The 26,792-nt window shown below is 35.1% G+C and overlaps 3 protein-coding genes across 8 annotated transcripts in view; all 3 read left to right on the top strand.

Annotated features, from left to right (window-relative positions):
* The window catches only part of LOC138122576 (inactive dipeptidyl peptidase 10), a 71,082-nt gene extending 53,929 nt beyond the window's left edge, over positions 1-17,153 (top strand). For 2 of the 4 annotated variants that reach the window (XM_069036795.1, XM_069036793.1), the window contains exons 2-11: positions 9,293-9,506; positions 14,064-14,158; positions 14,211-14,338; positions 14,389-14,767; positions 14,816-15,043; positions 15,092-15,312; positions 15,362-15,838; positions 15,887-16,242; positions 16,291-16,496; positions 16,548-17,153. In XM_069036795.1, coding sequence (XP_068892896.1) covers positions 9,293-9,506; positions 14,064-14,158; positions 14,211-14,338; positions 14,389-14,767; positions 14,816-15,043; positions 15,092-15,312; positions 15,362-15,838; positions 15,887-16,242; positions 16,291-16,496; positions 16,548-16,685 — 2,442 coding nt within the window. In that variant the 3' untranslated portion in view covers positions 16,686-17,153. Of the gene's footprint in view, positions 1-1,626; positions 1,805-7,448; positions 9,230-9,292; positions 9,507-14,063; positions 14,159-14,210; positions 14,339-14,388; positions 14,768-14,815; positions 15,044-15,091; positions 15,313-15,361; positions 15,839-15,886; positions 16,243-16,290; positions 16,497-16,547 lie in introns of those variants that run through there. The other 2 variants (XM_069036796.1, XM_069036794.1) reach the window with 2 other exon arrangements.
* A 1,855-nt stretch (positions 17,154-19,008) lies between these two features.
* LOC138122578 (zinc finger protein PLAG1-like) lies at positions 19,009-22,634 on the top strand. 2 transcript variants are annotated; one of them, XM_069036800.1, is made up of 2 exons: positions 19,009-19,586; positions 20,642-22,634. In XM_069036800.1, exon 2 carries the CDS (start codon positions 20,668-20,670, stop codon positions 22,297-22,299), a length of 1,632 nt encoding a protein of 543 aa, XP_068892901.1. In that variant the 5' UTR covers positions 19,009-19,586; positions 20,642-20,667; the 3' UTR covers positions 22,300-22,634. The 2 variants fall into 2 exon arrangements, with proteins under 2 accessions (XP_068892901.1, XP_068892900.1); XM_069036799.1 differs by having other exon boundaries at positions 19,010-19,676.
* An 876-nt stretch (positions 22,635-23,510) lies between these two features.
* On the top strand, positions 23,511-25,948 carry GAA1 (glycosylphosphatidylinositol anchor attachment 1). Of its 2 annotated transcripts, none has more exons than XM_069036797.1 (6): positions 23,511-23,625; positions 23,683-24,047; positions 24,101-24,260; positions 24,315-24,709; positions 24,763-24,976; positions 25,025-25,948. In XM_069036797.1, exons 2-6 carry the CDS (start codon positions 23,688-23,690, stop codon positions 25,912-25,914), a joined length of 2,019 nt encoding a protein of 672 aa, XP_068892898.1. In that variant the 5' UTR covers positions 23,511-23,625; positions 23,683-23,687; the 3' UTR covers positions 25,915-25,948. The 2 variants fall into 2 exon arrangements, with proteins under 2 accessions (XP_068892898.1, XP_068892899.1); XM_069036798.1 differs by having other exon boundaries at positions 23,541-23,565.
* The last annotated feature ends 844 nt before the right edge of the window (positions 25,949-26,792 follow it).

The raw sequence follows: 26,792 nt of genomic DNA on the forward strand, positions 1-26,792 counted from the left end.
CTTTCTCTTATTGAACACTGTCATTTTCGTCTCCTCAACATTCACTTCCAGCTTTTTCTTCCTTACATAATTTCCGAGGTTCTTCATAATTTCTTTCATTTCTCTTGTGTAATGAAAATAAAACGATCTAAAAGTGTTTGTAAACTTTTATAAATACAGTGTAATTCGCTAATTCTATAAATTTGTTACTAGATATGTAAGCCATCACTTATCATCATTTACTGTATTTTTTTCTCACCAAACTGTCAACTTTAATAACAGAAATAATTCTAGGAATATTAAATCCTTTTTCAGATGTGACCTTAATTGTAAATATATTTTATCTACGACCATTAAATAATACGTTTATTGTTTACGTAACTATAGATACATTATGCTAGTCATAAATTACACCCGTGACTTATTATAAGTCACTTGTGATTTATCATAAGTCACAGATCTTAAAAATTTTGTAAGCTAATGCCTATATCTGGTGATTAAAAAACTCGCCTGCGGCTCGTTTTTTAACTTTCACCCTCGTGGATTATGATAGGCATTATTAGCTCGTTAAATAATATACATACTATTAAAACATATTGTCAAAGAACCTATAAAAATTCAAATATATTTTAGCTCCCTGGTTCCTTCTTTCGAAAATATATCAAGTGTTCATTTAAATTTCCCGTCAAAGTTGGCGTTGAATAGTCAATTGTGAACGCACCACTTGTCAGTCTACAGAGTAAAAACACAAACAGCGCAAAAAGTGTGATTAGATTTAAACAGCTGATCCGTAATTCGTAATCCGTGGTGCGTTCACAATCGACTCTTCAACGCCACCTTTGACGGCAAATTTAAATGAACACCCGATATTACAAAATCGAATGTCTGCAATAAATATCCAACAGAACGCTGGCATTTGGTACAGTTGTCATGGGAACAACAAAACTTGGAAGCATTTTGAAATTTTTCATTTTTAATCGGACACTTGTTGAAGTGAACTTGTCCATCGAAGTTTCTAGTTTTATATTTTCCTGGAAAAACAAGAAAATATAAATATTTCTCTATGAATCATATTTTGACTTGTAGAAAGTTTTTTCTAGTTGAACTTTAAAAGAAAAACTGGACAAATAAGTTACTTTCGTTTGTTATCCTAATCTATTGTCCAAATAAATTGTTCAAAAGTGTCAGATTCTATACTTCTATTTTTTAATTCTTGGCGAATTTACAACTTTGTGGCGGTCCAAGAGATTTGTACTCACATTTAATTCTAATGAAATTAATGTGCCCCTGACAAAGTGAAACTTGGCTTTGCAATTTCTTTCAAGTCTACTGGTTTAATTAAAGAGAAAAATCTCTTCGCCCCATCTTATGTTTATCTTAAAATTCATTGGGGGTGGACGTTTTATTTAATTACGTCGAGACCCATTACGACTGGGAAACCCCAAAGACACAAGCCACATGTGCTCTACCTTGAATTATTTTGAGGGACCGAGTTGAACCCATGAAACAGTATCGCCTCACGCAAGTGTCATGTTTTGAATAAATCACATTTTTTATTCCCACCCATTCGCCGCCGTTTCTACTTTATACATATTAAAATCCAGTTATTCGTATTGGCGTGTCTACTTTTCATTAAACCCACCCTAGAGAAGACAAGTTAATTTCGTAACTTAAATTTGATGGACCACACCGGCGAAACAATAAACGAACAAGTGCTGTGAAGGACAGACTGTGGTTTTGATGGTTCTCCTCATTAATAATGAACACCGTGCAGAGTACTGGCACGGGAGGACATGGCTGCAGCAAGAAGGACCAACGGAACGAGGTAAAAAGTTGTACTATGATTCTCTCCTAATCGATAGAAAATTTGTCGCAGAGTCCTTATTGTTAACGATTGACGATTCCTAATTCTTTGCCGGACGTTGGAGGCACGAATCCAATTTGAAACATTTTCGGTGCGGCCGATAAAAGCTTGTCCTGAATCGTTCACTAGCTGAGCGATTTCCTATCATAACGCCGAAAATAAAACTATTTAAAAAGCCAATTTTCGGGAAGAATCGGAGAGTCTGCAATTTTTTACAATTCAAACGAATTTCGTTATGATTTGTTAAAAAGGTTAATAAATCATCTCAAGTTTCGCAAACTTACGCAGAAGTTCGTGGGTGTTGAAAAATGTATTCGTAACGTAAAAAGACAACTTTAAATTCACAAGATCAAACGACCTGAATACGCAATTCTTTGAATAAAACTTTTATCCGAAATGAGCTGTATAATATGTTATTTTTATTTATGCGTTTTCGCTTCTTGTCATCACGTACATTTTCGAATTTGAAAAAAGGATATTTTTACTGGACAATTTTATTCTAGTCACTTTGGTGTCTTTCTCAAGTGGCTCCAACTTCAACCATTAATCAGGTTTCTCGAATGCTTAGAATCTCCAGCATGCCAACCCAGGTGACCCACTTAAACGAATCCAATTTATTATTAGAAACAAAACGACAAATGCACAGGAAAAGAGTGAAAAGGTTTCACTCTTAATTCCATTTATAATTTTTGTATCTCGTAGTAAATAACTAAAAGAATTTTTGTTTCTATCATTTAAAATTCACAGCGGAACCAGTGGTAGTTATTAATTATAAATTAAAATTACATACATTAGAAGAAAATTTTTAACAAATAATAAATAATTTTTATAAATAATTGATTAGAAAAATGAGATGACAATTATGATGTAACGTATACCACTTTCAATAATTAAAAATTTGAATACCCAATTTAAAACATATTTCTCAATAATTAAATTAAAAAAAAAAACGTCGTGGCGTTAACTAACGCCTTTCATTAAACCGTTAGTGCAAAGTAAAAATATGCAGAGTTCATCCAGTTTTACCAAGGAGGTTAGTTTTACAAGAAATGTATGACCGCTGTATGTGTGACAACGCAAAAAGTGAGGTTAGATTTAAATAGCTGATCCCTTGTAATTCGTGGTGCGTTCACAACAGATTTTTTGTTACAGATTTTTACTGAACTGCTATTACTGCTATGAAAAACGCGAAGTCAGCCTACCTAAATTCAAAAATATACCGACATTAATTACGAACTGTATTTCAACCAATTTTTCAGTTTTGTAACTCATTTTGGTTATTAAAAAAATCAAATAAAATTATGCGTAGAGAGCTGGCCATAAAGCTGTCATTTTTATGCAAATAAACCTTGAATAATTGCAAAAGTATTTGCAATTTAAATCAGATTGGTTCTCTCAATAATGAAACTAGGCCTAGAATATTTCATATGCCATTTTGGAAAATTATATCTTCCATTTAAAATGAAAATTGGATTATTTATTATTCATTTAATTCATATTTACTTCAATTATAAAGTTTCATTTACATTTAATAATGTTACGATATAGAATTTATAGTGTTTTCAGAAACACGTTGTCACATACATCATTGCATAGTTTTGCTTAGTTTGCTTAGTTGCACATTTATTTTATAATTTACAAAGGCGAAAAGCAATGATTAATAATTTAACCACACAAATTTAACGCAAATTTTGTTACGATTCAATAATTTAAAAGGAGTACCGCCAAATAAATTAAATTTTTTACTAATTAAAGCCAGCGGGCGGCGACCTAAAATCTGCAAAGTTTCAGAGCTTTTTTAATAACTTCTTATTTATTACATCTTTGTACATCTTTAATTATTCCTCGCACACCTAACACTTCCACAAATTAAATCCAATTAAGAAGTCTGCAAAGTTTTGCTCTCTGAGCAATGGAATAATTGAAACCACCACTGACAAAAGTCATTGCTCTCTTTCCACAATACAGTGAGCGGCAAAAGTATGGAATAAATACCTTAAAAATTAAACAAAATTTTTTTCAAAAAAATCTTTGCACAGGTCAATTTTAGTTTATAAAAATACATGTTTTAGTATCAAAGAAAATTCCAAGCAGTCATTTGTTTTCGAGTTATGATGTCATCGATAGTTTTTTTAAATGGAAACTCCGTATTTTTTTTTCTTGATTCTCATAGCCCCTTTAATTGTATAAATGGCAGTATAAAAATTTTGTTATCTTACATAAGGAAATTTTTGAGAAAAAAAAAATAAAGTTGGAAAAAATAAATTTAATAACGAACAAAAACAAGTCAAAAAATCAAGTAGGTAAATCAAACAGTCAAATGTTACTGTCAATTTCATTCATATGTGTTATTTGTTTTACAAAACGTTTTCGAAAATGACTCATTTAACAGAAACACAACGTATAGAAATTTTAATTTTGATTGGGTGCTGAGATAAAACTAAAACAGGGGGAATTTCTTCATAAACTTGCTTATTGTCAACAAGCTGGGGAATGGCAATTCGAACATTTAATTCCATAATTTTAAATACTTACTAACACAGTTTTTGACTTGTTTTTGTTAGTTATAAAATTTAATTTTTCCAAATTTATTATTTTTTTTCTCAAAAATTTCCTTATGTAAGGTAACAAAATTTTCATACTGGCATTTAGACAATTAAAAGGGCTATCAGAATCAAGAAAAAAAATTGGGGGTTTCCATTTAAAAAAACTATCGATGACGTCATAACTCGAAAACAAATGACTGTTTGGAATTTTATTTTGCTTTAAAATATGTATTTTTATAAACTAAAATTGACCTGTCCAAAGATTTTTTTGAAAAAAATTTTGTTTAATTTTTAATGAATTTATTCCATACTTTTGCCGCTCACTGTATATAAAACATAAATAAATGTGGATAAGTAACAATATTTCTGTCATCTTTAACAATTTATTTTTAATTTTAAACAATCTAGAATAAAACAAAATTTTACTGACAAATCTGTAGAAAGTGGAGTTTCTTGACGCAACGTCTAAAAGTTCAAGTGGGGTCAGTAGGGCTATTATTTTTCAAAAAAATTGAAACTAGATCTTTTACTTCATTTTGACAATATTTTTAGTTATTATTAGTTATTTTCTACAGGATAAAGGAAACAACAAAGCCATAATAGCTCCAATTACTAAGGCAAGCAAGTTTGTAGATTTTAATAACCTTTCCCTGATTATTTTGTAAACCCTAAAGTTTGACTCTGTAATTGGCAAACATCCTATGCAAACAATGTCCCAAAATTCAAACAAATAACTCTGGTAATGTTATTAGAATATTTTGATAAGTGGATACCACGACCGACCAGAGATATTTGTGCAGAGTCACATCATTGCTGTGACCGGGAGCAAGATAAATATTTGTTTTAAAAATACGATATAATGACGGAGATGAGTTTTCCTTCGTTGATAAAAAATATTCCACTGTTGTTCCTAAAAACACGCGTTATTAATTAAACCAAAAATTGAATCAATTCTGTTAATTAAAGTAAACAGGTGAAAAGTTCCTGCTTTTCGGTAACAAAGGTCAAAAGTCGAAACTGACTTTCAGTTCGACATTAAAATTTTCATACTGTTTCTTTTGATGATAAATAATTTCAGAAAGATAATTATTTATTAAAATTTAACAGAAATATTTATTTTTGGAAAATTATGAAATATTTCATAAAAACTAGCAGGTGAGTGTAAAGGCTTGAATCGTGTTTCTAAGCGCCAGTACCGAAATTTAATCTAGGCTAAAATCCTCACTAAGCTAGAAAAAAATTTGGCAGAGATGGGAAATTCTGATGCCAAACATGTGCATTTAAACCCGACACCACAACAGATGTGTTTCATGATGTAAAATTTATGAAACAAGTCAAACTTAGCCTCATATTTCAACCGGTGGAAGATGCAATAGTAATTTAGTGGGCCATATGGAATAATTTATAGAATTCAGGAAAAGAAAAGCAATTTATAAGCAAAAGGAAACTGACCATAAAATATTATTTTTCGTACATACAAAATATATTACAAAAGTAAATATGGAGTCCAGTTACAACTTCTATGGAAGGTGAAATAATAATAATGCGAGAGATTTCCCACAACACACGTATACAAGCTCTAAACATGTCTGCTTCAAATGAAACATAATGTAACTTGATGTTTGGGTTTGTCTGCAAAAAACAACAAATAATTTCATATTTTAGACAATTGAAGCATAGAGATAAGTTTTGTTTGAAAAAGTTTAAGAATAGGTTAATTATGAAAACTGCAAAAAATGTAAACGTTACGGTCTTAAGATGTAAACTTTTCTTCATCTTTACGAACCAGGGTTTAAATTCAAGTTAGAAAACCATCTACGTTTCAGCCAAACATTTGCAGAGTCTCATAAAAATCGGTAATGACGAAAATGTATGTGAAGGTAAAATCGAACATTTGCAAATCTGGTGCGCTCAGAATATTTTCGAAGGGTAAACGTCACAAAATAAACGTGATTGCAATATCTAACAATTCAGGAATCAGCAAACGATTCTCTGAATTGTGTAAAAGTAGCTTTGAATTAAAAAACTAATTGGATAAAAAAATGTCACATCGTTGAGAGCTTTTAGACAAACAATAAATTGAAACAGTCCCTTTTATCCAGTTCAAATTGTGACAATTGATATTTTCCAACAATAAATGTCAAAAGTGATATCCGTAACAAGACAGAAGTGTAACCAGTTAGTTAGTTTAATTAGGTGTTCAACATTGCACAACTATTATTCCAGTAGAACAGTTGTTAGTTAAGTTGAAGACAAACTTCCCATGACAGTGCACGTAGTGATTCAGACTCTGATTAAATTCAGCTGGATATTTAGTAGATAATTAATAATACAAGCCGACAAAATTTGACTGGGGTTTAGTTATTTGTATATCGAGGCCGCGAAATCATTCTTTAACGTACTGAGAGAAAAATTGTCGCCGAGGCCACTTGCGGCCAAGGCAGGACAAGCTCGAGGAGGTTAAAGAATTTCGCGACCAAGGTGTACAGTTCGAGACACGGAATTTCGGGCATCACTGTCAATATACCGTCAAAAAATGTAAAATAGGTTTTACATTATTAACCTCAATTTTACCGTTTGCGACGATTTTGATTGACATGCGATTGACGTGAACAGACAATAAATTTCAAAATTTGACTTTTGAATGTCACGTTGACAGTAAAGAGTGATTTACATTGCAATTTTTTGAAATGACAGAAAAATGATGCCCGAAATTCCGTGTCCTTAACTGTACACAACATTTTTTGTGCAGGTAATAATTATTATAAAACGAACAAGCAAAACAATTCATTTTGTAAATAATCCTAAAAATATCGGAAGAGAATTGTAGTGTAGGTACTCCTCGAGAATTAAAAAGTACGTATTATAAATTCTGCGGTTTCTAATTTCATACCCGAAAAATCTAAACGCCAGTCTTACGTGGAAACGCCGATTTGTCTCAAATATTAAAATGACGTTTACTTTAACGGCCGTCGTTAAGAGCAACGGCCGCGAAATTGAATTTCGCGACCTGCGAGGTGCTCGTTGTATTTGTATCCCCCTGTGTAATTAATTAGTTAAATTTCCTTTCTAACTGCTGTGTTTTAAATTGTGGAAATACAACAGAAAGAAAAAGAACCGTGTTCAAAAAATTCCGATATGTTGTGTTATCTAGTGTACTCTTTGTCCCAACACGTATAAATTTTTGACACTTCATGTACTACAGCAGATTTTGCCAATCGTTCATCGTTATCCCCGCTCGCTATGATTAAAATTTCAAACTGTCCTCTCTCTCATGTCATTGTATACACCACCAATCTCGGCAAGAGTTAAAATGGTCGTTTATTCAACCCAGCAAAAAACGTATCAGCTTTTGTTGACCCTTTATTTATCTTATTAAGTCTCGACATAAAACGCGTGGGAGTACATTTTCATCGCTCATTTGAAATTTATGCACAACATTACCACACAAACATTTTATATCTTTACATTTTTTAACAAAACAACGACACGATTTTGCACTACTCTGCAAACCACGTACAAGCTCTCTTGATCGATATTGTAATATAGGTAATTAAATGTTTAATTTTGAAGTATGACGGCAATCGCAAACACCATCCCGCTTTATCCTGTCTCGGTTTTATCCTTCCGCCGAACCGAACGAATGCAGGATATTAAAGGAAGCACTCGAGCTCCCCCTTCAGTCAAAACCAGAGACCGCTTGTTCAGCCGGCGGCCATTAGAGGGCGATATTGAAAAGCTCGCATTCACGAGCTTTCACGCCGAGAGCGCTTTAATTTCAACTTGTCGTCGATACGATGACGATTTTATGAATCGAGATGAGCTTTTCCACACACACCGAACGACTCTTTTCCGGCTTAATTCGACGGCGCCAGAACGGCGACATTTGCATAGCGTCAACAGCGCTTTAATTATTCATACAAGATAATTTTATTTCGACGGACGCCTGGCGGAGATGGAGGCGAGAATGGCTCCATTGTAATTATTATTTAAATTGCTGTAGGTGTATTGACAGATGCTGTTCTGTGCTTTTGTCTCGAAGAAAAATTAATGAAAGTTAAACATTTGCCACGGTGGCAGTCAGTCAACAAGCAATCAATTTTCTTCAGGTACGGCTATTAATTATCGTTGTGGAATTGAGTTTGTGGTGAAACAACAGAAATTGACAGTCTGGAAGCGTGCGTGTCTGTCGGGGAATTAGCAGGACTGTGGAACATCCTATTTGTTTTGTGCTGCAAACAGTTTGTTTGGCCTTTGTAAATCTGGCTTCTATTGGCTTTCCACCGGAGCTTTTACATTAAACGTACAGTTTGGGTGTTTCAGTTGTTTCGTATGCATCGCAACGTTATTTTCGCCGAAAAATCAAACGAATTTGCCTGAAACGTGAATCAACAACGTTCTGTTAACAATTTAAAGCGCTGTGATTCCATTTGGAGTAGAGCTTTCGATGTAGAAGCGTAGACGGACGCGGTTCGATGTTGTCGCCAAGTAAATGTTGTTCCTAATTTTTAAGCAAATAAGTGTCTTAAATGTTCAATGTTTATAATAAGTGTGCTTATCGTTGATATTATGCGCCATGTCTGCACCGGAAGTGTTAGCCCAGCTAGCGACGTCGTATTTTTTGTAACTGTATTTACAAATGTGACCCTCAAGTGTTAAACTCAAGCAATACTAGCGTTAAGAAATTATATTTTTATACCACTGTTGTGACGCACAAATTTTCTACGACAATAACAAAATGACCGTCGAACCTAAGACTAAGCCTGAAGACAAGCCAGCCAAATTTAATTCTAAACCGTGTAAGGGAGTCAGAATCGCCGCCTCATACGCCTACGTTGAGGTAAATTCGTTCTGCACCCTTGCAAATTTTTTCGGATGGATATTAGAGTCGCTCTGATTGCAGGAATTGGTGGTCAGTTCGCCAAGCGAAAGGAATTGGAGAGGCATCTTCATAGCCCTTCTAGTGATAGTCGCCGTTCTTGGCCTAATCGTTTTCAGTATTGTACTGGTGTCTCCGCCTGAAGAAGGGCCTAGGAGTAAAGGCAACAAACCTTCCCTGGAAGACATCTTCGTCAAGCTTCCACCCCCGGCCAGGTTCAACGGGACTTGGCTCACAGGTAATGTGTTTATCCTAGGCGTGATGAGGGAGGTGATCAAATATTAACAAGGTGCGTGCGTTCGGTGAACCGCAATATCCTATCGTGGGGAACCCTTAAACGCATCGTTAATCTCGATAACGCACCTCACCATCGCCAAGATAGTCATTGTTATCAATTTTACCAAAGACCCAATCGTTAATTCCTGCTAAACGATGATGTTGATGATGTGGGCCTCCATTTATCTCCGTGTGGAGTGAGTTCTCAGGCCGCCCACACCCATCATCAATAATATTTTTTATGTATGTATGTAGAAAAACAGATATTCATCATCTTCGCCTTATTTTCAAGTTCAAAGATTGATGATGTAAATACCTACATACAGTTTCTGGTTACCGTAGTAACGTTATCGATTACTTATAGAAACGTTTCGCCTGGGATTCTCCGCAATTTTTCCCTTTACTGGTATTTATAGAATGAAATTTGTAGATGTTCATATAATGGTAATGATGACATCGTTAAATTTTCACTCCATTTATTAAACTACCCTCGAATTTTCCGCTTCACGCTTACCATTTTAAATAATGTATTTCTCATACATCAACGGTTTAAAATTATTTATAGATTAAAAAACATCTTCAACTTTAATAATTAAAGATCTAGAATACAATGTAAGCTATTTCATGTTGATTTTGCAACAAGTTATTAAGCATCGTTTTAAGTTTAATTTAAATTTTATAATGTATAATATCTCAATATGCATTGTGTCTAAAAAACATTTCCATAAAAAAAATTCTTGACATTTTTTTAGTTACAAGTTTTAATTTCGTAAATGTATTTAAAATTATATACAGGGTATTTCAGGAGTGTTAATGAGCCCGACGAAATTGAAAATGCAACCCACAATACATTTGCAAAGTTAACGTGGATATTTGTTTTTTGTTTTGAAAAACATAAAACATAGTTAGCTGTGCAGTTTTGTAATTCTTGACATAAACGTCATTCGCTTGGTTAAATGAAATCGTGTAAAAACGAAGAGTTTTTGGGAAAATGTTTCTTTTCTGGATAAACGCGCAACGGCAGAAGCATTTTTATTACATTCGCCATAAATCAGGAACATATAACTAATAGTAATGGTTCCACTAAACTGTAGGGATACTTCCTTTTGCTTTTTTCTGTAGATCATAGATCTTCACATACTTTTAGTATCACAAGCTTAACATCACACAAATACAGGGTGTAACAGAAATAAGTACATTAATTTTAACTGGTAATAGAACTCATCAAAAGGAACAACTTTTCTCTCTGCCATTTTGGCGAAAAACGTTGCGTAATGCCTTAAAAAAGTAGGAAAGATTTTCCTAAAATCGTTCATATCTCCTAAACTAAGCTACCTAAAAACGTGAAACAACCAGATTCTTACGAAGTGGATTTTTTGCTATACGGGTGGATTTTTTTGAATTCCGATTTCTGCGTTAAAACAGGTTTTCTGGATGAAAATGGACGTTTTTCTCATATTAGCGATGATCTCAATTAGCCATTGCAGTATTTAGTGGCGTAGGACTATTTTAGTGAAAAATCTCTCCAATTTTTTTTTTTTTAATTAAACATCGTTTTTCAGCAAAATGTTAGATAGAAAAGTTGTTCCTTTTGACGAGTTCTATTACCAGTTAAAATTAATGTACTTATTTCTGTTACACCCTGTATGTTACACCAGATTCACTATTTTTTCAGATAATTTTATTTATAAATATCTACTAAGTGTTTTTTCAGAGCTGCTTCTAACATTTTCTAATAATCAGGCACCACATAAATGGATTTATTAAATTTATTAAATTGTTCACGTTTTTCTGTTTTTCGTCCTTTCCAAAAATCTAAGAATATCAATAATGTTCTGAATTTGTTTTTTAAATGAACCAGATTTATTATTTATCACATAATTTCAAGTCTTTTTTATAATCAGGTACCAGATCATTAGATAACTTTCTGACATTTTCAAATATTCAATTTACTGCTCCCACAATTTTCTGTTGAACTAATAACCTCCAAAAATGTGTTTCCAATAATCTCCAAGGCATTTTCACAACTTCCGCTCATTTTCGGTGACTTAACAATCTTCTCCGGGCTATCTTTTATATATAAAAACTTGGATAACTTTTCTGGCAAGAATCGACTTGTCGCCTCAATTTCGATTATACTTTTAGCTCGGTTCTTTACGTTTCCTACAATTCCTTGCTGTTTTTAATAAAGTTAATAAAGTATTCAATAAACATTCCGAAGTTTTACAGTATTAGAATTACGTCAAATTCTTCTAAATTTCAACATTTTGTTCCCATGTTTTCTTAAAATGATTCATTCTAATGATCCACGTTTTCTTCCCTTGTATTGTTATCTTTTAGGTTCATCTATTCTACAATGTTACTATTTTACTATAGGCAGATTTAATAGTACAGCATCTTTATACGAGTTGCACAAGACAGTCTATTGTCGAATGAGAGGGGTTAGGGCACAACGAGCGTAGCGAGGAGTGCTCAAAAGGAACGAGTTCGACGACATGTCTTGTGAAACGATTGTAACATGCAATTTTTTCTATTTCGGTTTCATCAATTTAGCTTTTTTAAATATAAAACAATTATCTAGTCACTTTTATTTTAATGGAATTGAGTTGGTATTGATGAAGCAATGTCATTTCATTGAAAATTAAATTTAAAATTGTCTCCCAAATGTTGTTACAATAATAATCTACCCCATTAATAGTTTATTTTGATTCAGATTCAGATTCAAATGACATCGCATTTAACACTGACATTTACTATCAATACCAATCCCATATTCAATAATATAATCATTAGAAACAATGCTATAACATTAATTATTGTGTAACTGTTTTCAGCATCACAAAATGCTCATTGTGACACCGAATTACATGTTGTTCATTTAAATTTCCAGTCAAAGTTGGCGTTAAAGTGTCGATTGCGAACACGCACTCGTGTAAAAACATAAAATTTAAACAGCTGATCCGTGATCCGTAATCCGTGGTGCGTTCACAATCCACTCTTCAACACCAACTTTGATCGGAAATTTAAATGAACACCCGATAGAAAAAAACATATTTCGAGAGGTGATTTTGTATTTTATATCATGTTGCATTGTAGAAATTCTTTGTACAGACAATAAATCATTTAATTTAAGTAATTTTATTTAATTTCTTTATTTACATTATCAAATTAGTAGGATTAAACCTTGTCATTTTCTAATTTACCAAAAGACATTTAAAACGTTATTTGAACAATTTCGGAGAGAAATAAAGCAAACCAAAACTTCATCTTATTGGAACCAGATATTAGGGAAAGATATTGTCACAAAAACAATACAGTTTTTTTTTAATAAGCTTAGACAAGCTTTCGGTGGCAATATTTTCCTTCTTATAAGAAAAATTTCGAATGTAATCAATTCCAGATTGCTATCTAAAAAGCTATTTCATTCAAAATATTTTATATGGCATTTATCAACCTAAATTTTACTGTTTATAATCTCTTATTCGTAAAATATAATTAAGATCCTAATCTGTACTAAACTTGATCTCCAACTACTACAATTTCATAAAATCTGACAATCTTTTTGATTTTTTTTGAAGTGGGTGTATTATATGGACAGATCTTATTCTTTCCAATTTTTTTTTATAAATATATCGCATTGTCCCGAATTTTTTCTTTATCTGGAAGTTAAAAAAGATATAAATTCATTCTAAAAATAAAAAGTTCTAAACGAAAAGTCTTATTGTTGGAAATAAAAGGAATCAGAAATGTGTCATGTTTTACTGTAACTAGATATTAATAATTTCGTTTTTTTTTTCATAATTTCCAATCATCTTGAAGGAGTTTAGGGAGCTGATACGATACTGAATATTTACAATTGTGATTTTGTTGAAGATTTATTTTTATTTTCCAAGATCTATTTGACTTCTAAACACTCTTACAAAATAACCCACCTTTTCAAAATAGCTAGACTTCCTTTCAAGATTTCCATGATTTATGCCTTTACCATATTTTTACAATTATTTTATATCAAAAACTGGATAAAAATGACCCACATTTAGAAAAAATTCTTTCAACTGTTTGTTTATTTAATTAAAATTGTTTTTTCAGGTCAAGATTTTCATTAAAATCCTTATCTTAAAAATTGCACCAGTTACTTTATCAGTCGATAGATATTTTCGAGATTTGACACTGTATGCGTTAGTTTTTGTTAAACACACTTTTCGAAACCGCAAAGATGAAATACCCAAATGTAAGAATTCTTCTGAAGATGAAATGAAACTGGAATATTTATTTATGTCCAATAAAAAATCCAATTATCAGTCCCTGTCCATATATGCCCATAACTTTCCTATGAGCATTCGGGCTTGTTTTCATAATCCGGATTTTTATATGCCAGTCCCGGAATCCAGGCAATAAGAGACGTCCCCCTTATGAAAACACGGTCCCAATTCTCCGAAACTCGGTATAATCAGACAATTGACTTATCTGAATTAGACGCCGCTTGGAGAAACTAAATGAATAGATATTTCTTTTCTAGAATCCGAGTTTGTGTACAAAGACGAACATGGAGGGGTTACTTTATACAACGCCGACAACTTAACCACCAGAATAATAATGACAAACTCAACTTTTGTAAGTTAATCATATTAAAAACCGAGCCTTGCACATCAGCAGAAATTTCCAGAGACAATACGACGCGGTGGATTTCAGGATTTCAAGCGACCTCAGATTCGTACTCCTCATATGCGAAGTAACAAAGATCTACAAGCACACGACTCTTGCGAAATATTACATTTACGAAATACAAACTAGGTAAAAGTCGGTTAGGAAAATACTCGATAAAAGCTTTGTGTTTCTTGAAGGCTAAGGAAACCCTTGTCGCCGAGAGAGCTAGACGACAAAGCTCCGTACTTGCAGCACGCCTCGTGGTCACCCGACGGGACAGCGGTGGTTTTTGTCCACAACAACGACATCTACTACAAGCCCAAAGTGGAGAAGGATCTGGTGTGCAGGATAACCAACACCGGTAAACTAAATATTTTGTACAACGGAGTTCCAGATTGGTTGTACGAAAATGAGATACTCAAGACCTCTCACACTGTGTGGTTCTCGCCGAACAGCTTGTACCTGCTGTACATCACCTTCAATGACACAATGGTGGGAGAGTACAAATACCCTTGGTACGAGAGCGGCAACCCCAAAGTGAACTACCCAAAGATCAAGTCGTTCAGATTCCCGACGGTGAGCAAGTGAATGTGGATGTTCGCAGATAACATAAAAGAGTTGCAGGTGGATACTCCCAATCCCGAAGTTACCGTCTGGATGGTCAATTTAACCAGACCGAAGTATCTGTTCCCTGTGGAGTTAAAGCCGACGAACAGTGTGGAAGTTGGAAGTTACATAACTAGCGCCAGTTTCCACGGGGAAAACAACGTCGCAATTATCTGGCTGAACCGTCATCAGAATGTTTCAGTGATTCTGACATGTAAGCCCCAAAACAGCTATAACTGCACTGACGTGAGTAGACACGAGATCACCGATCGCGTTTTGATGAGTTCGTTTCAGTTTCACATCGAAAAGGAACACATCGGATGGACTGAAAGGATTTTCCATCCGGTCTTCTCTTACAATGGAAACCAGGCTCTAGTGAGGCTGCCGGTGAAAGACGGCGATAATGGTCATTATATGCACGCCTGTCTACTCTTCAACAACAACGTCATCCCCTTGACTCACGGGGCTTTCGAACTGAGCCGCATCTTAGCCTGGGACGAGCAGAAAAACCTAATGTATACCGCGCTCAGTGTTTATCTCCAAATATAATCGATCCCATTTCAGATACGCCTTAGCAACGAACGAGAACGCCCCAGGGGTCCGACACCTCTTCAAAATCGGAGACACTAATTCTTCCCAACAATGGACCTGCATGACCTGCCAACCCAAGATCGACCCCAACATAACTTCCTTCTTCTACCCGGATTACATGAACGAGTCGATGATCAACAACAGTCTGCTTGCAAACTACGCGTGCGACTTCAACAACGTCATCTTCAGCAAAAGCTACAAATACTACATACAAGAATGTCTGGGACCAAACATTCCCGTAGTTTTTCTAGTGGAAACCGCCACAAACACGAGACTCGCAGTCTTGGACTCGAGCGTCAAGTTGAGGAAAAAGGTGAAAAGCCTGTCCGCGCCGCAAATCAAAACGATACAAGTGGAGATAGAGTTCGGATACAAAGCTCAAGTGAGGCTGTACTTACCACCGGGCTTACGCGAATACGAAGAGCTCACGTTTCCTCTAATTCTCTTGGTGTAAGTTTTGGCAATTGTCGGAACAAAGTGTCATCGAGGCTGTTGCAGGGACGCTTCGCCTTCCTCTCAAACAGTCTCTTCCAAGTGGGAACTCTCCTGGCCCTGGTACTTGGCGAGCACCAGGAGCTACATCGCCGCAAAGATCGACGCTCGAGGGTCGGGCTTCCAAGGAGTCAAGATGAGGAGCGAGATCCAGCGCAGGATAGGGTCGATTGAAGTGCAGGATCAACTGGCGGTCCTTACCTACTTGAGAGACACTTTCAAGTTCATAGACAGGACGAAAATTTGTGCAGTCGGGACAGGATACGGCGGTTACGTTGCCACGATGATGCTCCTGCAAGACTTCCACCAAGTGATCAATTGCTCTGTCAGTATTTCGCCGATTACAAACTGGAAATATTACAGTAAGTTGGTCGCAAACAAATATTATTTAACCATGACTCGTTTTCAAGATTCCTACTTTACGGAGAAGTACCTGGGGGCTCCTTCCAAGCACCTCCAAGAGTACGACAACGCCGATTTGACTATGAGAGCTGGTAATTTAAACGAACGCCGATTTTTGCTGATCCACGGGACTGCAGACACGTCTGTGACGCCACAACACGCGTTGTTGTTCGCGAGAGCTCTCGTCGAACAAGAAGTCTTGTTTCAGCAACTGGTATTGTTCCTGCAAGTCGAGCATATTGGGTGTTTTTACAGTCACTTTTAGGTTTACCCGGACGAACGTCATCGCTTTTCGAAAAAATCTCTTCTCCATATGTACAAAGAAATTGATCAATTTTTTAACGATTCTTTTGGACCTGTAGTGGACGATTGGAGCGACGATTCCAGTTTTTTTATACGATAAATTGTTATATAAATACTTTTCAGAATTGTTATACAGAACAAAATGGTCTTAGCTAATTACTCATTGGATCGAATGCATTTTTTATACAAAACAACATGAAATCTGGGTGCTTCAAGCTTGACAAAATTCAATGAAAACGTCCATTTCCCCGCATTGGAATGTAACATTTTGTACTTAGGTATGTTCGGTTTTGTTTTACATTTATGGAGTAATTTATGTCACCCGACATCTGTTATAGTGTGACCATATGACAAATTTAACGCATTCCAATTTTTTAATATTATATAAATGTATATATGTGCCTAACCTTAGCTTTATGGTTAACCGTTAAAGTGAGTATATATATATTTTTTGTTGCTAAACATATGTAACTATATCATATTCATTGTTAACAATGTTATATTTGTACGATATGTACTGACTTCAATGTGACACCAAGCCAAATAAATGTTAAATTTATTCATAAAACCTCTTTCATATTCGTATTTAGATTCATAGTTCTACTCCGCAACCCCAATATAAAATGAGGACTATAAAATCGAAACTATAAAAAATGTCATATCTAAGTTGATACCCTGTTGATGTTGGATTCTCTCATGGGCTGTGACCTTGGAAAAATCTGCGCGAAGGCGGAGCGAAATCTGTAAATGAAAACTGAAAACGCCGACTACTTTACATGCAAATAGACGAGAGAGAAACGACAGTAACGTAACGCATGACGATGTTTTCCGGTCGGTTTATAGCCCATGAGAAAATCCAACACCTCTACCAATGTATAATTTCTTCTTCTAACTTATTACGACCGATCAAGCAAATTTTTTTTAAGTTCAAAATTTCAAGAAAAGTCGAAATTTTAGTTAAAATATTCTGATAAATGAGGTAACTGACAATTATCAGAAACTGTATTTTTATAGCTTTGTTGATTGGAAACCCCCTTCTTAACTGGCGATACTTAAGTTGTGCTGAAACAAATCTCATTTCCCAAAAAACGTCTTCTTGTTTGTTTTTGTTTTTAAAGGTATTCACATTTATGCATTTAATGGAACCAGTTAACAAAACAAATTCCATTTTTTCTGAATAACGATGCGTAGTGTGAGGTGAAGCATTCTCATGATGAAAAACTCTCTCATGTACAGAACCCCGTCGTTGGTAAAAACGTAAGCCCAGAAATTAACGGACACCAACCAGTAACATACAGAATATAAAATTTTGAGTTGTAAGTGTGTACCTACTTATCCTAAATGAAAAAAAAAAAATGAGTCCGTGAAATAGATAGCCCCTCTTATCTTTACCCCAATCTAAAATTCATTTAACACTTTCATTAAGTGCTATTTTTATTGATATTAGTATGTCAGCTCAAGCCGACACAGAAAGTAGATCTAGTTTATTTGTTGGTGCTCACTCAAAATTTTCTCAAAAACAAAAGTTTATAAGTATAACACTACGTATAAATATAAATAGGATAAAACCATATTAGTTTAAAACGGAATCAAATAACAGAGAAAAAATTTGATAGAATTGCTGATTTACGTAAAGTGTACCTATATGATGACTATGAAATATTAGGTATCTATAAATCTCACATAGAACTAATTAAGCGCAAAATATTTGTACTATGAACTATTAACTATGCGCTACCTACTTATCTGTTTATTTTTAGTTTTTATTTGATATTACAAGATAATCAAAACATCGTCAACAATATTTTATGAAACCTCAATTCACATATGTACTAATTTTTGCAACAACGAAGAAAGTAGTAGGTACAAAACATGAATAAATCGTGTTTTGGTGTACCTATATGTCTTTAATTATTTATTTTTTCTCTAGTTCCTTTGTCAAAAATTCGTCTGCAGGAACGATAGGCGCATCTTACGCAATAAAACATTTGTGCAGTTGCTTGTACAGGACTGGAAATAATTATCCTGTTAATTAATTAGACGTTGAGTATTTTACCAAAAAAACATAAATACATTTTCTTTGAATGTGATAATTTAAATTGAGTAAAAAGAGTACCTTCGGTTAGGAAGACTTTGGAATGAGAAAAATTGAATATTGATATGATTTGCATTATGAATTAAACAGTGACCCAAAAATTTAAATTTTTTGTTTACAAATGTCACACACGCAACATTAGAATGACCCGAAAGTGAAACAGACGACTCTATAACTCGTTCATTTTCATTAATTTGATCGGCTTTGTTCCTCATTTTGGCGAATTCGATGAATTCCAAGTGTCAAAATCAGCTGATCAGCGTATTCCAGCTCCGTGCAAAATTTGGCAACGCAGCGCAAATTTAGTGACTTTCAATTTAGCAGTTTTAAGTATGTGGTTCCGAACCAAAGTTCAATCTGTCCATTAAAATATGCATTTAAAAAGAGGCCGACAAGAAAAACACTGTTTATTCAACAGACTCGATGAATTAATGCAGGGAATGGTGCAAGAGCTTCTAAAAAAATGGAAGTCGTGAGAATAATTTTGGCGTTTTTGATTAACGACGCGTAGTTGGAGAAGATCATCGGAGAGGTGTAAAAAATAATGTATACCAGTAACTACCATAAAGCAATAAAATTTAAAGTGCAAATAAAATTAGTGGAAATTTCTCCACATTACCTTTAAAACGCACTACCAACTTAAAAACCATCTGATTCCATTCACCTTGACAAAATAACTAAATATTCAATATGGCTCCTTGACAGTGACGTTTGTGTTTACATAATTGCGTGTATTCGTAATAATAAAACTGTGGCTAAAACCCCGAGAAAATCGAATCAAACAATATCTACCTAGTAATAAAATAGAAGTGCATGGATGACACCTATTATTGCAATCTCTTATCTGATGATAATCATTATCGAAGACCAATCCGAGATAAAATATTGTGAAAAATGGTATTCAGTGTAAGTTCAATTAAATATCCATACTAAAAAAGCTGTTCCTCATGTCCTACAAAGTGTTCGGATAGTGATTGCCGTACATAACACAGTATTGTAAGTACCAATTTAATTTTTTCCTTCTGCTGCTACAATGACAGCTGACATTTTAATAGAAAGTACACTTTTGGTTTAGATCCGTTTTTGCGACCTAAATTCCAGAGACAGAGATAATGCTTTATTATCACACAGCCAAATTTTATCTTTTTACCAATAAATGGACCATCGCGGCCCCACCGACAAGTTTTCCTGTTACCATATTGAAGTCAAACCAACATTAAACCTATCACTTTCTCAGACATCGTCGAATCTTTTATTTGCACCAAACACACTCAAATCAGTAGATTCTTGCACTTACATGGGAGAAAAACCAAAATTTTAATCGTTTAAGTGAAAGTTACACCAAGTCCAAAATCAACTGAACTGCACTTTTCCAAATTTGATAATAAACAACCGAAAATTTGCACTTACCAAGAAGTCAACAATTTTCTTGCAGCTGTGTTCATTTTAAACGAATTAGAAATTTAACTTTTCATTGCCCAGTAAAATATGAAACTTTCAAGGACAGGTGCTCATCCAGGGTTTCCACTTGTCCCAATAATCTTCGCATCCCCAAGGTTAACAATTTATCACTATTTTAGTAGTTGTGATAATGATAGATTTCTGATACAGCGGTTGCAAAAAGACAAAATTTTGGATAAAAGTGTCGATCTTTTCCGACAAGAATTTGAGGAGTTGTTCAGGGATTGATGGTAATTCATGTTGAGTTTAATAAGTCGTTTGAGAATGTCGGTAAAACGCGATGAAATATGGATGTGAGAAATAATTTCAAATAATACTTTGGCGTTCCAGAAACTTTGATCGTTATATTATTATCAACGTTATCAGCATTCCATTTAATGATTACACGTTTTTTTTCAATATAGCTACGAGTACAATGTATTTATTTAAATCGTTATTAGATGTATTTGTGTAGTAATTGCGTCGATTTGGTGATGGAGAGTTTGAATTTTTTCTTCTAGATGATGTTGCCCATACTGGTATCGCCATGGGAACACCAGGCGATAAGGCGAAAATCGGAAAGGTAGTACAAGGAAGCCAGCTGGATCCGGATCAAGAAAGTGTTCCTCCAATAACAACAACAACAACAACAACAACAACAACCGCAGCAACAGCAACAACAACAACCGCAACAACATCACTAGCAACAAGCTCAGAGAGTACCATAATTCCAGAACTACCACAGCCGAGCACTTCAGCAGCAGAGATGGGAATGATTAGTAGATTATCGCAATTCGAAACGTTTGCCGCCATCAACATACATCCGTCACTGCCACAGACGGCAGTAAAGCCTGAAACCTTCCAACCGAGCGCCCTAGAACAAGCACACATCGAGGACTATTTCGCCCAGTCGAAGTATTACCCGAGCGTATCAGAAAATTTGCAAACGTTATATCCGGTAATGCCACCAAAACAGAAAACATTCCTCAGTTTAGATGAACCGGGACCGTCAGGACTGCAGTCACAAAGAACGAAACCGAAATTGAGCGTAAAAAGGACAAAGAAATCGTCACAGATCCAGAAAAAGGGCCACTCGTGTCCAGTATGCGAGAAGAGTTTTGCTACAGTAGACAAATTATCGAAACACCAACAGATCCATTCGGGAACGTCACCGTTTAAATGCGAACACTGCAAGAAATCATTTAGTTCAAAATTTAAGTTAGTTAGACACGTTTTAATTCATTCAGATCGTAAGCCGTTTAGTTGTACAGTTTGTGAGCGGACTTTCCACAGAAAAGACCATTTAAAGAACCACATAAAAGTCCACAGCCCCAGTAAAAAAGTTTACGTTTGTGAGAAACCCGATTGCAAAAAGGAGTACACCTCGCAGATGAGCTACCGAAAACATCTAGCTCTCCACGCGGCAGAAGAAGGCAGCTTACAGTGTCAAATTTGTTCAAGTGTTTTTTCAACGAAAGAAGAGATTCTCTACCATTTAAAAATACACGCCGGAAGTCGAACCGTGAAGAATCCAAACGAAAAGAAATTCACTTGTGAGCACTGTGAACGTAAATTTTTCACGAAAAAGGACGTGAGACGGCATCTAGTTGTACATACAGGCATGCGCGATTTTTTATGCCAGTTCTGCCCGCAAAGGTTCGGTCGAAAGGATCATCTAGTTAGGCACATAAAAAAATCACATTCGAAAAACGTACCGCCAGAAGACCTCGAAACTGCCATTAAAAGTGAGATACCAGAAACCATCGTCAAACCAGAATTAGTTATTAAACCCGATCCAGAGATCAAAACCGAATTCTCCGAAAGCAGCCTTTCAAATCCAGAACAATTCGATCTGTCGTTTGAGGAAGTCAGTAGTATTTTACAGCAGGAAACTTTCGACCCGTTAACGCCGTTTTTAGAACCGGATTCGGAGGGTAACTTAACGTTCTTGCCCTCCACATCCTCACAAGAAGAATTAAAAGACTTGGGAAGCACCATTTTGGAGGACATCGGAGAGACTTCGATGATAGGAGAGAGTTTAACTGATCCCGACGAAGAGATTCTAGGTCAAGATGTTCTAAATAATCCTGATCTACAAAGACTGCTACAACCTTCAGAAGATAAGAATTTACCTCTACCAGGGTTCAGTCAGACCTTTCAACCTCCGCCTCCTCCATAATATTTTAAGTTACCAACTGAAATTATCATTAATACCTTGGCAATATTTTCACCCCTTCGAAAAGTTACCACAAATACGTAAACCACCCAAGAAAATTCGACCACACAACGTTCTAGTCCTAAATTAATTTATTTTACATGTTTTCTTTGCAACAAACGAGACGGGCAGCTTATTCGTGTCAATATTGCCAAAACAAAATTAAATAACTGTTGAGATTTATACATTTTATATTATATTTTTTGCTAAATTTATTTACTGTTGTAGCAAATTGCGGAACTGTACATTCCAACTGTAGGCTCAGGAATGGCAATCTACCAATTAAACCACTAAGTAAACGGTGTACTTATTATTACATGTCACGTGGTCAAAACAAGAGAATTCATCGTTGCTAGATTTTATAAATCTCCGTCTCGTCTGCTACAGACATTTTTTATTTGATCACAAATTGTGTAAAGTAGGTTGTGCAAAATCATGTGTGCGAGCGTGTGTGCCCTTTTGCAATTTGTTACGACAGTGTTATTAGGCGTAATTTTGATCTGAAGAAAAAAACTTAAAAATATGTTGTGTTGTAAAATTATATTTATTTGTTAAATTGTTTCCAAAGTTATTTAACACTGGTGCTAAAATTCATCTGAAAACAATTGACAATTATTGTATATTATTGTTAGATGCTACAAGAGATTAGATATTTTCTATTGTTAAATTTTTACCAATCAAGCATATCTCTGTAAAAAGTACTTTCACCACTTAACATGATCAAGTACAAAATTGGACATTTCATCGACTTTTTGCTAAATTAAATTTAATTTATTATGTAATAGGTGTGATATCCGAGCTAGCAAAGAGTAGATGAAACACTAATTCAATCAGTTTACATTTTCCGATACTAATGAAATAATCTACCTCATTTTGCAACAATTCATTGCTGTACAATCAGCTAGTCATAGTTATAAGGTTATCTATATGATGTTATAATATAGTTTTTTTATACATAATGTATATTATAAAAATAATATATTTTACCAATGTATATAATTATTCATATGAGTCTATTTTAAAATATGTACATTTTATTTTTATACATGAAATTATAGTATTATTTATATATTCAAACTTGATTTTATTTAGACGTCGTAAATCTCAAACGCACAATTCGGCGTGGATCTTGTCAGGGTTGGGCGCGGAAATTTAAAATTTTGATTCGTCATGTTGTCAGCACTCGGTAAATGTCATTCGGTTGAGGTTATGTCGATGTAAACAAATGAGGTAGGGTTTGTAATCGACAAATTTCGTGTAATTACGAAGCAAATTACTAGTCAAATTTTGGTACAATACGAAATGAAAATATAGAAACACTTTACCGAAAAGCTGCCATGTTTTTAGGTACAATGGGATTGTTAACGGACCCGAGCGCCGGTCAAGGGAAATTAACCAAAGCACTGCTTAAGTATTACGCAAAACTGAGCATATTGCTTTATCTCGGTGGTATAGGATGGTTCTGCTCCCTCGCATATACTCCAATGAACCTAGCAACGTACTTTTCTGAAAATGCTCTTTTACCTGGTCTTGTGAAATCTGAATTTCGAGAAGACAACATTGCGAGAATTTTTCACGACGAACTTTTAGACGAAATGAAGAAATATGATGACGGAATACCTTATCCGTGGTTGTTGGCTAAATTAAAGCAATTTGGACTTGACACATACACCCACAATTTCACACTGAACTATCCACTAGGCAAACCACAAGTAACAATCCATATTTAATGTGTACTTAATATAATTGTGTCTGTCCATTTTAGAAATTCACTGGCAAAAATGTGTATGGTATTCTGAGGGCGCCCCGGGCGGCTAGTACTGAAGCGTTAGTCTTGAGTGTCCCATACAGACCTCCCCTGAGTGTCCACGCGAGCACAGCGCCCTCTATTGCTATAATGTTAGCATTCGCAAAATTTGCAAACAGTTGGTTTTTTACACATTGGCTTTAATAATATTTGTAACGATATTTAATTGTAGAGGAAAAGTATTGGGCAAAGGACATCATATTTCTCATTACTGAACATGAGCAACTTGGTATGCAAGCATGGCTGGAGGCCTATCACGGTGTAGGGTGTGGCAACGACGGTACTTTGGATCACGGTGACATCAAGGGGCGCGCTGGAGCTATACAAGCTGCAATCAATTTAGAATTTCATGAAAGCTTAATTAGTCAAGTTGATATTAAAGTGGAAGGTTTGAATGGACAGTTGCCTAACTTGGATTTGTTTAATTTAGCAGCGAAAATGCTCCACAAAGAAGGGATTCCACACACTTTTAAAAATCGCCCCAATAAAAGTTTGAGAGATCCTGTCAAGGATTGGCTCTATTCTTTGCAGACTTTATTGGCCATGATTTCAACCCAAGCAACTGGGGTAGATGATTTTACCTTTACAGGGAATTTGCATATTTCTTTTTTTTATTACAGATACCTAATGGAAATCACGGTCTTTATCACCGCTTTGGGATCGAGGCGTTGACACTCGAAAGTTCATCCTTGAAAGGCGGCAGTAAAGCCGCGTTTTTGAGCATGGGGCGCATTATCGAAGGGATTTTCAGGAGTTTGAACAATCTGTTGGAGCGCTTCCACCAGAGCTATTTCTTTTACCTGTTACCTTCGTCAGAGCGATTCATTTCAATCGGTAACGACGTTTAAATTCGATCTCGCGTAAATTATTGAGTACTTTTAGGTCTGTATATGCCCGCCATATGTTTGATAGCTGGCGCTTTGTTCATCAAGGCTTGCGCCAATTGGTGCCAACTTCAGGAAAACCAGAATCAGGTGGAATCAGTAAGCAAGCCGAAGGTCAAGAGCGCGAAGGACAAAGCGAGAGTGACGCCGCAACCCAAGGACATGGAAAAGTTTTGGAAGGAGATGGAGGCCAAGTACAAGCTGGAAATTAAGACCTATAAGGCGCCAGATCCAGATTCCATTAATTTCATTCCTATACTGTTTGTCTTTTTAATGGTGCATGTCATGGGGGTTGTAATAATGAATAGTCCCCAACTAATCACGATGGTGGGAGGGCAATATAATTACTCAACGGAAATTTCCCTCTTTTACGGATTTATCGCCATATCCGGCGCGTTATTAATAATGCCGGTTTTTATTCCGTTTAAGGGCCATGAAAAGAGCATGTCTGTGTTAAATATTTTATCACTTTTAGAATTAGGTACAACTTTAATTTGTATTTCCATGAATAATTTCTCTCTGGCATTATTTTGCGCCGTAATTTATGTGCCGTTGGCGTTAATTATTGGGATTACGCGTTGTAGACTGTGCTCAGTTGTAAAAAAATTGGTGTGGCTGGTGGCTCATCCTCTTGTGGTTCTCGCCGCCACAGTTTTCACGTACACGTATCTAATGTTTCCGGGGGAGAAATTCGACGATAATTTTCAGCGGGGGTTGGCGGCGACGCAACAAGCGATCGTTTTCAGTATAGTCGATTCGATGATTTACGGCAACTGGCTTTTCAGCGTCGTCACTAGCATTTTCATTCCGAACTGGTTGTGTTTCTGGATAGTCGCATTTTCCAAAGTTCAACCGGACCAAGTCATTCCGAAGAAGAAAATCGATTAATTGTAACTTTTCACGAATAAAATGTTCCTTTTAATCAGTTGTTTGGGATTACACGCGCCATTTACTCTTTTTTACAGAGTTATTAAGTTTTGGACGGAAAATTACCAGACAAAATAAACTTTATGAAATCTCGACAGATTTCACTTGCAGTAAATGAACGAAGTCGGGTGTTCATAAAGATTAATTTTACCGCTTTTCACGTCATTCTCCGATACCATTAACGTCTGCAACGATTTTTAGACGTAGGTATCTGTTTTTTTTTGTTAAATCGCTTTTGATGTATCATGTATCAATAAAAGCTAACAGTTCAGTGTTTTTCTTTTACAATGATCCATTCATGATAATTACTACCATAATTAGCCAATTCATGTTTCTATAACAGTTTTATTTTCAAACATAAATAAAATAATCGAAAATATATCTACATCTCTTAGATTTTAGATTATATCGTAACATACACTCACCGGCAAAAAAAACGGAACACTAATTAGTCAACAACAAATTTATTCCCATTATACCTATTTTGATGAGGCGATGATAGCAAACATAACCTTGAGCATTAGCATAGGCTATTTTATTAGCAATTTCGCAAAAAAAAAACAAATTCTTGCTTAAAAATCTTTTCTTAAATTACCAATTTTATAATAATCAAGCAACCTGGTTAGATTTTTCTAACTTTTGTAATTTTTTATTGTTGTTGACTTCGAATTTAAATGCAGAACGTAAAAAAATGCCTCTAGCTGGTGTAAATATTGCCAGAGCAGTAGCTTTGGTTGAAGACTGTTGTTGTTTCCGTTATGCAGCTAATGCTACTGAGGCTCCTCTTGCTAGTGGGCACAGAGCTGTTAGAAGGTTTCAAGAGACTGGTCAGTACACAA

This window comes from Tenebrio molitor, chromosome 2 (assembly GCF_963966145.1).
Source record: "Tenebrio molitor chromosome 2, icTenMoli1.1, whole genome shotgun sequence".
Lineage (NCBI taxonomy): Eukaryota > Metazoa > Arthropoda > Insecta > Coleoptera > Tenebrionidae > Tenebrio > Tenebrio molitor.

What these genes read in the sequence shown, in the direction of transcription:
- LOC138122578 (XM_069036800.1), top strand. Translation starts at nt 20,668, where the DNA reads ATGGGAACACCAGGCGATAAGGCGAAAATCGGAAAGGTAGTACAAGGA.
- GAA1 (XM_069036797.1), top strand. Translation starts at nt 23,688, where the DNA reads ATGGGATTGTTAACGGACCCGAGCGCCGGTCAAGGGAAATTAACCAAA. An exon ending in ATCCACTAGGCAAACCACAA is followed by an intron (nt 24,048 to 24,100) that starts GTAACAATCCAT and finishes TGTCCATTTTAG; the next exon opens with AAATTCACTGGCAAAAATGT. An exon ending in TTTCAACCCAAGCAACTGGG is followed by an intron (nt 24,710 to 24,762) that starts GTAGATGATTTT and finishes TTTTTATTACAG; the next exon opens with ATACCTAATGGAAATCACGG.